This window comes from Bos grunniens, chromosome 11 (assembly GCF_055505025.1).
Source record: "Bos grunniens cultivar Pamir isolate PY7600 chromosome 11, Bosgru_T2T1.0, whole genome shotgun sequence".
Lineage (NCBI taxonomy): Eukaryota > Metazoa > Chordata > Mammalia > Artiodactyla > Bovidae > Bos > Bos grunniens.
Genome location: NC_141175.1, coordinates 4,180,654 through 4,196,641, shown reverse-complemented (window position 1 = coordinate 4,196,641; position 15,988 = coordinate 4,180,654). Strand labels below are relative to the sequence as shown.

Genomic DNA, 15,988 nt, shown 5'->3' with positions numbered 1-15,988 from the left:
GGCTGTAATACAAAAGGCAGATGGAAACTGTTGGTGATGACATGGTGGGACTGTAAAACGGCACGGCCATTTTCGGAAAACAGTCTGACAGTTCTTCGAAAGGCTGAACACAGAGCTAACACGTGACCAAGCAATTCCACTCCTAGGTATCTACCCAGAAGAAGTGAACACATATGTTCATGCAAAAACTTGTGCATGAATGCTCACAGCACCACTATTCATAACGGCCAAAAACTGGAAACAACACGAAATGTCCATCAACGGGCAAATGGATAAACAAAATGTGGTCTCTCAGTATGGTAATATATTGCTCACCATGAAAAAGAATGAAGTACTGATTCATGCTACAACATGCTGCTGCTGCTGCCGCTGCTAAGTCGCTTCAGTCGTGTCTGACTCTGCGAGACCCCATAGACGCAGCCCACCAGGCTCCCCCGTCCCTGGGATTCTCCAGGCAAGAACACTGGAGTGGGTTGCAGTTTCCTTCTTCTCCAGTGCATGAAACATTGGTGAACCTCAAAAAGATGCTGGTAAGTGAGAAAACCAGACAAACAAGGCTGCACGTTATATGATTCCATTTATAGGAAATGTCCAGAACAGGCCATTTATGGAGACATAAAGGAGACCAGTGTTTGCCAAGAACTAGGAGCAGTGAAGGTTAGGGAGGGATGGAGGAAATGAGAGTGACTGATGAAAGCACGGGGCTTCTTTCTGGAGTGATGAAAATGTTCTAAAATTGATCGTGGTGATGGTTACACAACTCTTAACAGACTAGAAACCACTGAAGTTTACATGGTATGGAATCATATCTCAATAGAGCTGTTACTAAAACACAGATACATCAAAATAAAATTTTATAAAACATTCAAGTGACCCACTGGAAGGCAAGAGAAAAAAAACAGAGAAATAATCAAGAAACAAACAGGATCAAACAGAGAAACAAACAGAATCAAAAAATAAAATAGTAGATTTAAGCCCTGACATATCAATAATTCCATTAAATGTAAATGAGCTAAATAGACCAATTAAAAGACAGAGATCTGGCAGATTTTTTTTTAGACTCAATAATATGCTGTCAACAAGAAACTCACTTCAAGTATAACGATAAAGGCAAGTTTAAAAAGTATATATAGGGACTTCCCTGGTGGTCCAGTGGTTAGGAATTCGCCTGCCAATGCAGAGGGTCAATCCCCGGTTCAGGAAGACCCCACGTGTCTGGGGCAAGTAACCCCATGTGCCAGAATTGCTGGGCCCGTGCCTGAGAGCCGGAGCCCATGCACCTCAATTAGAAAGTAGTCCGTACACAGCAACCAAGACCCAGAGCCACCAAAAATAAACCAGTAACTTTGCTGTATACCTGAAACCAGTCCAGCACTGATGACCAACTGTATTTCAATAAAACTTCAACATATTAAAAAATAAAAAGGGACAGAAAAAGACAAGTCGTGGAAACATAAAAGAAAACAAAGATGAGGAATTCCCTGGTGGTCCAGGGGTTACGACTCTGCGCTTCCCCTGCAGGGGGCACGGGTCTGATCCCCGAGTGGAGAACTAGGAGCCCACACACTTTGCGGCACGCCCCCCTTGCACCTCCCGAAAAGAAAAGAAAACAAAGGTGCTATCAGATGAGATCAGATCAGTCGCTCAGTCGTGTCCGACTCTGCGACCCCATGAATCGCAGCACGCCAGGCCTCCCTGTCCATCACCGACTCCCAGAGTTCACCCAGACTCACGTCCATCGAGTCAGTGATGCCATCCAGCCATCTCATCCTCTGTCGGCCCCTTCTCCTCCTGCCCCCAATCCCTCCCAGCATCAGAGTCTTTTCCAATGAGTCAATCCTTCGCATGAGGTGGCCAAAGTACTAGAGTTTCAGCTTCAGCATCATTCCTTCCAAAGAAATCCCAGGGCTGATCTCCTTCAGAATGGACTGGTTGGATCTCCTTGCAGTCCAAGGGACTCTCAAGAGTCTTATCGATATCCAATAAAACATTTCAGAACAAAGACAATTATCAGAGACATAGAGGGACATTTCACGGTGGTCGAGGAATTGTTAATCTCTGAGACCACATAGCAATCTTATGTGTGTGCCAGACAACACAACAGCAAAATATGTGAAGCGCAACAGGCAGAACTGGGGGAAAAAAAGACAAATCCACAATTAGAGTTGAGGACTTCAAAACTCGATTGAACAACTGATCATCAGATCAGCAGAGTCGCTCTGTCATGTCCAACTCTTTGCAGGCCATGAACTGTAGCCTGCCAGGTTCCTCCACGATAGACCTAGATAATTAATCCACAAAGATACAGAGAACTGAGCATCAACTAATAGGATCTAAGCAACATTTACGAACTATCCACCCCAAAACAGCAGAAGACACATTCTCTTCAAGTACCTATGAAACTTACACCGAGACAGTCCATATTCTGGGCCAAGAAAAAAAACTGCAAGAAACCGAAAAGAACCGGAACCATGCAGATTGTGCTCTCCAAGCGCAACGGGCTCGAACAGGAAATCAGTAACAGAAAAGCAACAGGAAAATCTCCAAACACCTGGAAACAAGCAACACTCCTCTAAGTCATCCGACGTCAGAGAGGAAGTCTCAAGAAAATCACATTAAAAGAAAATGAAAATATAATATCCCAAAACCTGTGGGACACCACTTAAGAGCCATAAGGAGAATTTATAGCACTAAGTTCATGTACTAGAAAGAAGGAAAAGTTTGAAATCAATAAGCTCTCATCTCAAGAACTCAAAAAAAGAACAAAACAAACCCAAAACAAGCAGAAGGAAGAAAAATAATGATAAAAATAGAAATCAATGAAACTGAAAACAGAAAATCAATAGAGGGGAGAAAAAAAATCAATGAAATGAAGAGCTGGTTCTCTGAAAAGATCAATCAAATTGGAAAGCCTCTAGCAAAACTGACAAAGAAAAAAGAGAAAAAAGACAAATTACCAATATAAGAAATGTTTCAGGTGATATCATTACAGACCATGGAGCCCAGGGGTTGAAACCAGGTCTCCTACATTGCAGATGGATTCTTTACCAGCTGAGCCGCCACGGAAGCCCAAGAACACTGGAGTGGTTAGTGTATCCCTTCTCCAGTGGATCTCCCTGACCCAAGAATAGAACTGGGGTTTCCTGCGTTGCAGGTGGATTCTTTACCAACTGAGCTATGAGAGAAGCCCTCCTCAACAAAGTATTAACAAATAGAGATTACCAACATGTAAGAGGAATTATATATCCCAATCAAGTGGGATTTATTCCAGGGATGCAAGCTGGTCCAATATCTGAAAATCAGTGAAACCACATGAAAATATCATTCAATGCATAAGAAAGCTGTGAAAATACTCAACATCTATCCATGATAAAAATCTCTCAGAGAACTTTCTGAACTCGATACAGAGCATCTACAAAAATTTTACAGTTAACGCTTTCTCCTCAAGATGGGGAACACAGCAAGGATGCCTGCTCACCACTCTTACTCAACACAGTGAGATGAGGCAAGAAAATGCACACAGATTGGAAGGAAGAAATAACCTTGTCCCTGTTTGCAGATGACAGGGATGTCTTGGTAGACAATCCCAGGGAATCTACCAAAAACTACTAGAACAAGTAAGTGACTGTCAAGGTCACAGGATATAAGATAAACTGCCGTTCCATGTACTAGCAATTACTAAAATTAAGAATGCAATACCACCTACAATCACACACAGAAAAATATACCTACATGTACATCTAACAAAACACGTACAGGACTTACACGCTGAAAACTACAAATTCCTGATGAAAGAAATCTAGGTCTACATAAACGGAGAGACATACCATCCTCACAGATTGAAAGACTCAACGCAGCAAAGACGTCAGCTCTCCCCAAACTGATACACAGGTTTAACACAATTCCTTTCAAAATCCGAGCAACATATTTTGTAACCATAGACAAGATAATTCTAAAATTCATATAGAAAGGTCACAGAAGTGGAATAGCTAGGACCCTTTTGGAAAAGAATTACGTGGGAGGAATCAGTCTACCTGATTTTAAGACTTACTTGATTACTTACAGTAATCAAGACTGTATGAGGAGAGACAGGCCAACAAACAGAATACGGAAACCCCAAGACAGACCCACAGACATGCCCCACTGATGTTTTACAAAGACACAGACCAATCAGTGAAGGACAGACAACCTCTCAGCAAGCGGTGGTGGAGCAACACCATACCCAGTGGCCAAAAAAAAAAGAAGTGACCCTCAACGTAAATGTCATACTGACACAAAAATTCATCCAGAACGGATCAGAGCCTAAACGTATACTTAAAACTAGAAGAGAGCACAGGGGAGCCTCTCTGGGATCCAGGACAATGCAAATACTTTTTCTGTAACGAAAAACTGATAAACTTGACTACTTGACCCAAATTTAAAGCTTCTGCTTGGAACCCCTCATTGCAAGAATGTTAAAAAAAACCAATATGGACCAAGACAAGGATGCACGCTCTCACTACTTCTATTCAACACAGTATTGGAGGTCCTCGCCACAGCAGTCAGGACAAGAAAAATAAATAAAAGGCATCAAGACTGGAAGGAAGGAGGCAAAACTGTCACCATGCACAGATAACATTACACTACACATGGTTTTCCATACAGAAAACCCTAAGACGCCACACAAAAAAGTGCTAGAAACGATCAACAAATTCAGCGAGGTAGCAGGATATAAGATTAAAATACAGAAATCTCTTGCATTTCTTTATACTGACAATGTAATATCAGAAAGGGAAAGTAAAAAAAAAAATCACTTTAAAAATTGCATCCAAAAAATAATACTTAGGAATAAACCTGACCAAGACAGTCAAACACTCACACGCTAAGAACTGTAAAACACGGATAAAGGAAATCAAAGATGACTCAAAGAAATGGAGAAATATCCCATGCTCTTGGATTGGAAGAATTAATACTGTTAAAACGGCCATACTATCCAATCTACGGACTTAATGTGAGTCCTATCAAATCACCCATGATATTTTTCACAAAACTAGAAGAAATAATCCTACAATTTATATGGAACCATAAAAGACCCAGAATTGCCAAAGCAGTCCTGAGGAAAAAGGACAAAGCTGGAGGCATAACCCTTGCAGCTTCAGACAATCCTACAAAGCAATAGTAATCAAGTAAGTTCAAACAGTAATCAAATAATCAGTAAGCTCAGTTGGTAAAGAATCTGTCTGCAACGCAGGAGACCCAGGTTCGACTCCTGGGTCCAGAAGACTCCGCTGGAGACGGAAATGGCAACCCACTCCAGTATTCTTGCCTGGAGCACCTTATGCAAAGAGAAGCCTGGTGGGCTACAGTCCATGGGGTGGCAAAGAGTCTGACATAACTGAGTAACTGAGCTTGCAAGCACATCCAGCTTTCCCAGCATCTTTCATTAAAGAGACTGTCTTTTTCCCATTTTACATTCTTTTTTTTTCCTACTGTTCACTCTTGTCTCCTTTGTCATAGGTTAACTGACTATGGTGGTTTAGTTGCTAAGTCATGTCCGACTCTTGCAACACCATGGACCGTAGCCCACCAGGCTCCTCTGTCCATGTGATTTTCCAGGCAAGAATACTGGAGTGGGTTGTCCTTTTCTCCTCCAGGGGATCTTCCTGACCCAGGGATTGAACTCAGGTGTCCTGAGTTTTCTGCACTGCAGGAGGATCCTTTACCACTGAACCACCTGGGAAGCCCAGAAAGCTGGACAGCCACATGTAAATCAATGAAGTTAGAACATACTCACACCATGTACAAAAATACAAGACACAGAGGAGGACATAGGCAAAACGTTCTCTGACATTAATCACAGCCATATCTTACGATGTCAGTCTCTCCATAAAAGCAAAAGTAAGCAAATGGGGCCTAACCAAATTCAAAAGCTTTTGCACAGCAAAAGAAATCATAAACAAAATGAAAAGACAACCTACAGAATGAGGGAAAACATCTGCCAATGATGCTACCCCCAAGGGGTTAAGTTCCAACATATACAAACAGTTCACACAACTCGGTAGCAACAACAACAAAAAGGAACAATCGAAACGTGGGCGGAGGACCTAAGCAGACATTTTCCAAAGAAGAAATACAGATGGCGAACAGACGCACGAAAAGATGCCCAACATCACTAACTATGAGCAGTGCAAGTCAAAGCTACAAGGAGGGATCACCTCACACCAGTCAGAAGCAATTCAGTTCAGCTGCTCAGTCGTGTCTGACTCTTTGCAACCCCATGGACTGGAGCATGCCAGGCCTCCCTGTCCATCACCAACTCCTGGAGTTCACTCAAACTCATGTCCATCGAGTGGGTGATGCCATCCAACCATCTCATCCTCTGTCGTCCCCTTCTCCTCCTGCCCTCAATCTTTCCCAGCATCAGGGTCTTTTCCAATGAGTCGGCTCTTCGCATCAGGTAGCCAAAGTTTTGGAGTTTCAGCTTCAGCATCAGTCCTTCCAATGAATATTCAGGACTGATTTCCTTTAGGATGGACTGGTTTGATATCCTTGCACTCCACTAGTCTCCAGCAAGAATGGCTATCATCAAAAAATCTACACACAAATCTGGAGAGGGTGTGGAGAAAAGGAAACCCCCTTACACCATTGGTGCGAATATAAACTGGTATAGCCAGTGATGGAAAACAGTATGGAAGCTTCTTAAAAAACTGAAAACAGACTTTCCACACGATCCAGCAAGCCCACTCCTGGGCTTACACCCAGACAAAATCCTAACTCGAAAAGACACGTGCACCCCAGTGTTCACAGCAGCCAAGACACGGAAGCGACCTAAACGACCATCGACAGAGGAGCGGATGAAGAGGTGCTACACGTACTCGACGCAGTTCCACTCAGCCACAAAGAGAAAGAAGGAGTGTTATCTGCAGCGACACGGATGGATCTAGAGCTCATCAGACAGTGACGAGAGTCACTCAGAGACAGACAGTGTTATATGACATCACTTGTGGAATCTAAAACATGACACTTATTTTCAAAATAAACTTATTTTCAAAACAGAAGCAGACTCACAAAGAAAAGACTTGTGGACGCCGAGGCGGGGGGGTCTGGGGAGGGCTGGGCCGGGAGCACGGAACCAGCAAACACAAACTACTGTATACAAGACAGACAGACAGCAAGTTCCTAGTGCATAGCACGGGGACCACATCCAGTATCTCATAATAAACCGTGATGGAAAAGAATATGACAAAAGAATATATTAAAATGTCTCACAATAAACCACAATGGAAAAATAATATATGTAACACTGTGCAGTACGTCAGGAACTAACACAATACCATAAATCAACTTATACTTCAATTAAAGAAAAATCACAGAAGAATATTGACAACACGAAAGAAAACTGTAACATGTTATGTGAAGACATCAAAGTGTAAAACCAAATGTATGCTCAGAACCCAGTTTTTAAAATAAATGGTATACATATACACACCCTTGGACAGCTAGGAGATCAAACCAGTCCACCCTAAAGGAAATCAGTCCTGAATATTCATTGGAAGGACTGATGCTGAAGCTGAAACTCCAAAACTCTGGCCACCTGATGCGAAGAGCTGACTCACTGGAAAAGACCCTGATGCTGGGAAAGACTGAGGGCAGAAGGAGAAGGGGGGTGGCAGAGAATGAGATGGTTGGATGGCATCACCGACTCAATGGACATGAGTTTGAGCAAGCTCTCGGAGGTAATGAAGGCCTGGGAAGCCTGCCACGTTGCAGTCCATGGGGTCACAGAGTCAGACGTGACTTAGCGACTGAACAACAACAATACATACACATGTGCTGGAAAAAAAATAAAAATTGGCTAAAGTCATGGATGAAAGTGAAAAGTGAAAGTGTTAGTCGCTCAGGCATGTCTATTTCTCTGCAACCCCATGAACTGCAGTCTGCCAGGCTCCTCTGTCCATGGGATTCTCCAGACAAGAATACTGGAGTGGGTTGCCATTCCCTTCTCCAGGGGATCTTCCCGACCCGGGGATCAACCCTGAGTCTCCTGCACTGCAGGCAGATTCTTTACTGTCTGAGCCCCCAGGGATGGCCACACCTCATGAAAGAGGGCACACAGATGAAAATTAGCCCATGAGAGATGTCCACCGCCTTAGCCATCCAGGAAATGCAAATCACTACGAGACGCACTGCAGGCCTATCAGAATGACTGAAATGAAAAACAGACACACCAAATGCTGGCAAGGGGGGCGAGGAAGAGAAGGACCACTTACTGAAACACAGATGGGAGGTGCTGGTGGCTGTCACAGCCCAGGAGGGGTGGGAGGCAGGAGGCGTGGGGGGCTACGAAACAGCAGCCCAGGCGTCCCCACAAAGGGTCCGCTGCGTCTCTCAGTTGTCTTTCTTGATGCCAGCTTTATCAAGACACCACTCACACACTAAGATTCGCCCATTTCAAGGGGACTGCACTCCTTTCCTCGGTCAAATAAGACTCCATCACAGGGATGGGCCACTTCCGTTCATCCATCCATTCTGTACTATTCACAATAGCATGTGATCTATAATCTCAAAATACAAAGCTAAAAAGAAAGCAGGAACTGAGTGGTCTACCAACTTAAAATTCCCCAGATCCTCATTCATCCTAACACCCTAAGCAAGTGTGCTACGTCCGACTCTTTGAGACCCCATGGACTGTAGCCCGCCAGGCTCCTCTGCCTGTGGGATTCTCCCGGCAAGAATTCTGGAGTGAGCTGCCATGCCCTCCTCCAGGGGATCTTCCAACCCAGGGACTGAACACATGTCTCCTGTGGCTCCTGCATTGCAGGTGGATTCTTTACTGCCGAGCCAGCAGCGAACACCCCATACTGACATTAAATTGAATTAACTACTGATGTTTAAATAGTTGGATAATTTGTAAGCACAGGATCCAAACCCTCAATAAGCCGGGCTTTCAGACACACTCCGCTTCTTACATGTGTTCACCAGATCCCACGCCCACGTATCTGGCCATTCTAACACGGCGTGAGCCCAGAGGCCACACCTAAGAGTTTGCATGCAGCAATTAAGACCCAGGGCAGTCAAATAAGTAAATAATTAAACACTTTTGTTTTTTAAGGGGGCTACTAGCAGGCACTTCCTTGGTGGCTCAGATGGTAAAGCGTCTGCCTGCAATGCGGGAGACCCGGGTTCGATCCCTGGGTTGGGAATATCCCCTAACCCACTCCAGTACTCTTGCCTGAAAAACCCCGTGGACGGAGGAGCCTGGTAGGCTACAGTCCATGGGGTCGCAAAGAGTCGGACACGACTGAGCGACCTCGTTAGCAGGCACGGCAGTGGCCAAGAAGCTGGGGGCATATTGAAGGGTGTGTCATTCTGCCCAAAAGTGAAATGTCTGGTTGCTCCAGCAAGTGAAAAGGGACAGATAAAAACGAGGATGAGTACAGGGAGCGCTGTGGGAGGTCCACAGAGAATAACATTTCCCTGCATTTATAATGCCCAGGTGGCTCAGATGGTAAAGAATCTGCCTGCAATGGCAGAAGACCTGGGTTCGATCTCTGGGTCGGGAAGATCCCCTGGAGAAGGAAATGGCAACCCTCCAGCATTCTTGCCTGGGAAATCCCATGGACAGAGGAGCTTGGCTGGCTATAGTCCATGGGGTCGCAGAGAGTCGGACACGACTGAGCGACTAACACACACATAATACCTGGACAGGATAAGTCTGAAAAGAAGCCATGAAATGTTAAAATCTGGGCATGATTTGCTCGGCTTTGACGGGCTTGTTCCTAGATGTCGAGTGAAGATGACAGCTGGTGCTGGTGTTAGGTAGGGTCCATCACCCTGCAAGACGAGGTGACCGGGAAAGGGGCTTCACCGCTGCCCCGACGGCTGGTCCAAGTTGCCCCACCATAACTGCCAGTACTTTGCACCAGCCACGACATTTTAAAAAAATTAACAATCTCCACTCCCAAAGCAGTTAGGGATCCTTATAAAGGTGTTACTCATTTTTAACATTATTTTTCTAAATGTACCATCCTTCCAACTAACAGGCAGCCAAGCTAAAGCCATGCCTTGTCCCATTGATCGAATATCCACGTCTCTCCTCATAACAAAACCGACTTCATTTCCCCCAAATCAGACCCTGAAATACATGAAGTCAGATTTTACGTCTGCAGTTTCCCAGAGTCCATCACAAGCGTGTTTTCAGCCGATGAACAGGGAAATGTTTGACGTGGTTTGCCCTGTATTTCTCAACCCACAGGAAGAAGTGCACAGAAGAGGCATCGAATCCAGAGCGATCATCCCGGGCTCAGCGTGGCCCAACCAGTGCCCCTACAGGAACAGAATCCTCACGCTCCCTTCCAGGAGCTCCACGCCAGTATCTGTCCTCACCGTCCACTTACGCTCTTACTCAGGGAAACAGCGATCAAAGCCTCATACTACGGTTCCGCTCAGTGGTCATGCAGAGTGTCCCCTCCCCCAGGCTGACCCTGCTGGCTGCCCCGTGAGAGGAGCTGATCCCATCCGGTCATCCACAGGTAGCTTCTGCCCCCTGAAAGCTGCAGGCCAGAAGAGGGTTGTCCACAAAATGATGCTTGCCCGCAGTCATCTCCCACGGAGGCGCCCTGCACCGGCTCGCCCTTAGACAGCCGTCACCCCACCAGTGAAGCAGGAGGTTTCCAGACACCATGATGTCCACAAGGGACGGGCTGCTGACCAAGATCCACAGTGAGCGAGACCTAATGCGGGGCTGGTCTGGGAATGCTGGGGAAGAAAACCCTCCTCTTCTGCCCCGATGCGGCTGGGGCCCTCCACGCAGCAGATTCACTTCTATAGGCTACACAAAATGTTCTGGACACTGTGTGCCCTCTCCCCGAGGCTTCAGAGTTCAGAAACAAATACTTTTGCAGAGTCCCTTTACCTTTCATGGCAATGTAGCTATTGGCAGCGGTTCCATGGGAATCTGGCCTCTTTCACTCCCTGAGAGCTGGGCGGCTGAGCCTAACCCGAAAGCCACACTGGCAAAATGCATGGGCTCCCGAGCTCCAGGACGGGGGCGGGCGGGTGGCGATCACAAGAACAGAAACCCACCTCTGCAGTGAGTGAGGTTCCTGAAAATGGATCAGAGCTCCCTTGTGAAACGCAGAGAAACCGAGCAGCTTCAGTAGTTGCCCAGAGCCCAACTGCTCTGGGGCTCCTCTTAACCATGGCGTGTTATGAATCAGAACATGAAACCTACTTCTAAAAACTATACTTGGAAATTATGATCACAAACGGAGGCTGAACAATTGTCAAAAACTTGGGAATGCGGTAAAGAGTGGCTGTGACCTTTCCATGTCCCAGGAGGGACTGCCTGATGAGGCCACCAGGCTTGTTTCATTCTTCAGGGGCCCGAGGTCCCTCTGCTGGGATACTGTCTCACACTGCCCGCATCCCAGACCCTGTGACTTGCTAACTCTTCAACAAGGTGGTGCCCTAGAGACATGCAGCTGGTGATCTCTGCCCAGGAGCAGAGAGAGTCCCAAAGGGGTGGGTGTCCTTGTCTGGGGGACCCTCAGCAATTGTGTAACTAACTGAACAGTCTGAGTGCAACACTCCTTCCTCAGGGACTATAAATACACACAGTTCCTCAAATGCTCTTTGAGCAAGCTTTCCTACGCAAACCATGAAAAAATATTACTCAGCCTTAAGGGGACCCAGGTTCAATCCTTGGGTCAGGAAGATCCTCTGGAGAAGGGAATGGCTACCCACTCCAGTATTCTTGCCTGGACAGTTCCATAGACAGAGGAGCCTGGCGGGCTATAGTCCACGGGGTCACAAAGAGTCAGACTCGACTGAGCAACTAACACTTCACTTTCACTTAAAAAGGAAGGGAATCTGTTGATAAACAAAAAGTCCACCATTGAGAGTGAAAAGGCCGCAGGGAGGAGGTATTTGCAATGCTTTTAACACAGAGGCTGTGTGCTCAGAATATCTAAAAATTCTGTAAGTCAATCAAAGAAAGGGAGGCTCAGGAAGGGGGAGGAGGGCAAAGACCTGAATGGGGCTCACAAAGAGAAGACCACAGCAGGCAGGCAGGGCACCTGTCACAGGGATACAAATAGACCCAGGCGGCGCTGCGCACCTGTCCTGGGCGGGGTCAGCCACAAACACCTGTGTCCTGGCCCCTCCCCTCCCCCCCAGGTGTTCACCCAGCACTCACACCTGGGACCTCCCTAGCAGAGGGTGTCCACAAAAGCCCCGAGGCGAAAAAGATGCTGGGTCCTCAGGAGATTAGATACTGAAATTGTGGACGAGCCCTCTGCAACATCATCTACCAGGAACCCTCCAGACTCCTGCCTGTGGGACACATCTCAGTCTCCACGCTGAGAAGAAGCCGGGCCCTCTCTACAGGAGGTTCAAGAGCAGTGAGCTCTACCATCATGTGATGCAAAGAGTGGACTCCTTGGAAAAGACCCTGATGCTGGGAAAGACTGAAGGCAAGAGGAGAAGGGGGCGGCAGAGGACGAGATGGCTGGATGGCATCACCGACTCGATGGACATGAATCTGAGCAAACTCCAGAAGACAGTGGACGACAGAGGAGCCTAGAGTGCTCAGTCCATGGGTCACAAAGAATCAGGCAGGACTCAGCAGCTGAACAGCAAACAAAGCTCTTCCGAGCGCTAGAGGTTCGAGGTCTGGGTGGGGCCTGGGAGCTGAGCCTTCACCGTCACCGCCGTCACACAGGTATGCTGGCTGTAAAACAACTTAACGCCGTGCGCTTGAGATCGCTGTGCTTTCTTAGGCGGCCTGGCCAAGTGTGCGTAAAACACCCACGTAAATGGTAATAAAAGACGAGCGGAAGCAGTTTGAGAACTGAACAAGGAGCTTAAACGTTGCTTTGTACTCATTACACAAAGGTGTGCTTTTTAAAGGAGAAAATCAGATAAATACAATCACTCTATTAACAATTTTTTGCTCATAAAGCTTTCAGCGCTGCATATAAAGAAAAACCCATGTACAACTTTCAAACAATATAGCACTGGGGAGGGGGCGATGCCCGCCCATAGACCATGTGTCCACAGGCCCACGGACCAGGCACACCCGACCCTGCAGTGGGGCAGCCCGGGGCCCCCCAGGACTCTCGCTCCCACAAGCCCTAATCCAGAAAACCTCAGGCCCTTTGAGCTCAGTACCCAGTTTCCATGAGAAAAGCAGACCATGTCTGTGTGTGCAAGAGGCTCCCTCAACCACCCCAGGCTTTGTTTCAACAGCCTAAATTCCCAGGTCCTATGTCCTCTTTGAATTTAAGGTTAGGAGAAATACCATCACCCCATTTTACAGATGGGGAAACTGTGGCTCTGGGTGGGGAAGGAACTTGCTCACTTGGCCTGAGACCTGGACCCTGGAAATGGACATGAGGCCTCTGCATCCACAGACAAGACTCAGGACAAAATGCTCCTGGGCCGAAAGCTGAGGCCAAAGAGAGGAGGACGAAGGCCTAGGCTCAGGCCCTGGGTGTTGCCCACAGGGGCTGAGCAAAGCCCAGGGGAAAGAGCCGCCAAGCTCGGTGGGGTGAGTGGGTCATGAGTTCTCGGGGCGTAGCACAGCCCACTGCCCAGTCTCCTCTGCCCGCTCCGGGGAGAAGCCCCCACCCCCGCCCAAGGCCCCTGCACAGGTCGGGGGAGGTGCAGGGGAGGCTGGGGGCCAGCGCTCACGAGGCCTGCCTGCCCCGGGAGGTCCCGAGAGCCGAGTGCCACCCCCCAACAGCCGTCACGTCACCACACACGGAAGCCACCACCGCACCTCTGCGAGTCTCTCACGCTTCCCCTGGGAGCACTGAAGGTAAATACGCTAATTTGACTTCAATCATGGCTTTTTAAAACGAAACGCACACTATATTAATTTAGGGCACAGAACCTGAAAACTACTCATGCGTGTGTCTGAGCCTCCCATGCTGGGCAAGAGGGACCTGGCACATGAAGGGGCCGAGGGGGCAGGAGGGAGGCCCACCCGTCGAAGCTCCAAATGTGAGCTGCAGCGGGGACCCGAGACCTGGAGGCCCAGCCCGGCAGCATTGGCTGGGGGGGGGGGGCTGCCCCTCAGCTTTGAGGCAGAGGACGCTCCCTCTGCAAGGGGCCTGAGGCAGGTGGGGCAGGGTCTGCAGGCCCACGGTGGCCCAGGACCCTTGGGAGAGCCCGGCTCCCTGGTTCCTCCGTCCATGAGCACGTCTAGGCACAGCCTGGAGGCAGGACCCAGCCTGTGACTGTGGGACCCCAGGTTTGCCCCTTGTCGCTTCTGTCTCCAGCCTTGTAGGCTCTTTACAGGGACCCGTGGGTCAGCCCACTGACTGGGGCCTTAGTGAAAGTGTTAGTCGCTCAGTCGTATCCGACTCTTCGTGACCCCATGGACCATAGCCCACCGTAGCTCCCCTGTCCGTGGAATTCTCTAGGCAAGAATACTGGAGTGGGTTGCCATTCCCTTCTCCAGGGGATCTTCCCAACCCGGGGACTGAAGCTGGGTCTCCCGCACTGTGGGCAGACTCTTTACCGACTGAGTTACCAGGGAAGTGCTGTTAATGCCAGACAGCGTAGAAATGCCCAGCCCAGACTGCATGCAATCAGCCAACAAAGGATACTGGTACCCTGCTCATCTTATTTTGGGAGGTGCTGTAGGTGGCGGGGGGTGGGAGGAATCTCCTCTCCAGACACCTGGTAGGGGGTGAACATCAATACCCCAAGCAGGAAGGACCAGGAAAAGGTCCCCAGCCCGCCGTCCAAGCAGGTGGCCTGTGGGTGTTACAGACTCAGGCCAGCCCCGCCTGGGACCTGCCAAGCCACCCCCACACACTGGAGGGGGGGTGCATGTCACGCTTTTCCACACGGTGCACTTTGGCGTGACGGGGCTGCCGGTGAGTGAGAGAAACAGACCAGCTCCCAGCACGAGTGTTAAGATGACTGTACGTTCAAGAATAAGTAAGGAACCACACCTGCGCTATTCAGCACCGTGACGACAGCACCAGAGGACCAGCTGGTCTGTCTCCATCACGAGCAGCCCTGACCGTGGTCCCAGGAAGGCGCCCCCTCCACACAAACCGGGGCAGGAGCCTGCCCACTGTCCCTCCAGCCGCCACCCAGGGACCACCAGCCACACCCCCCAAAGGAGACAGGGGGCCGGAGGAAGAAGCCAATCCAGAAACACAGCAGCCCAGGGCCAAGGATCTCCCCTAGTCTCAGGGAGAAGAAACAGTGTTCGTATGAAGTGAACTTCAGATGTTTTGGAACTGAGGAGGGACGCGGGGATGAGTTCCCAAGGAGAAAGACCAAACCAAACTCGGAACCGGGAGGGCCACCATGGGACCGGCCAGGCTCCCAGGCGGCTGGAAACACCCAGAGGGAAGGGCAGGCAGGTGTACACAGGCCGGCCAACTGCTCATGGGCTAACCTGGCCCACCGCATGAACCAACGCCCGGCACGCACCATTCCCCAGGCAGCCTGGGCCGGCCACCAGGGCGCCAGGCCAGCCCCGGCCCCTCCTCTCACCAGGCCAGGCAGGCGCTCCCCCTGCGCCAGGCCATGCAGGGAGGCGGTGCCCAGCGCCCGCTTCCACTGCGGCTCTAACGAATTCCCTCGTGAGGTTTCTTGGAAATCAGTGGCTGCGATGTAATCACAGCTGCCGGGGCTCGGAACACGCCCGCTCGGGGGCTCCGTGCGGTTATAATTATTACGAAACCGCAGTTAAGAAATAGTGAGGAGGAACCGAAACCTTGAGGAATATCTGAGAGCCAGGGGGTGGCGGTCCCACCCCCGCCAGGACAAGGACACGCTTGCCCCTTCCTACTGGTCCCGTGCAGCCATCCTGACCCACGATCAGTCCACTGATGACCTGGGCCAGGTAGCCACTGCTGCCCTGGGGAATCGAGGTGTCTTTATCTTGCCCTGCCTGGCCAGGGCAGCACCTGGACCCCAAAGAATCCCAAGAGTGGGCAGAGCTTTCCACCCCTGGGTCTGCTCTGACTCACCCCTGGGTCCATTT

General features: G+C 49.1%; 1 protein-coding gene across 5 annotated transcripts in view; it reads right to left on the bottom strand.

Moving 5' to 3' along the window:
- The window catches only part of NACC2 (NACC family member 2), an 83,802-nt gene that overhangs the window by 55,931 nt on the left and 11,883 nt on the right, over positions 1–15,988 (bottom strand). The window contains exon 1 of one of the 5 annotated variants that reach the window (XM_086323415.1): positions 10,463–10,800. The exons of 3 other annotated variants lie outside the window; for them this stretch is intronic. In XM_086323415.1, the coding sequence (XP_086179541.1) occupies positions 10,463–10,497 (35 nt within the window). In that variant the 5' untranslated portion in view covers positions 10,498–10,800. One more of the 5 variants, XM_086323419.1, reaches the window with a different exon arrangement.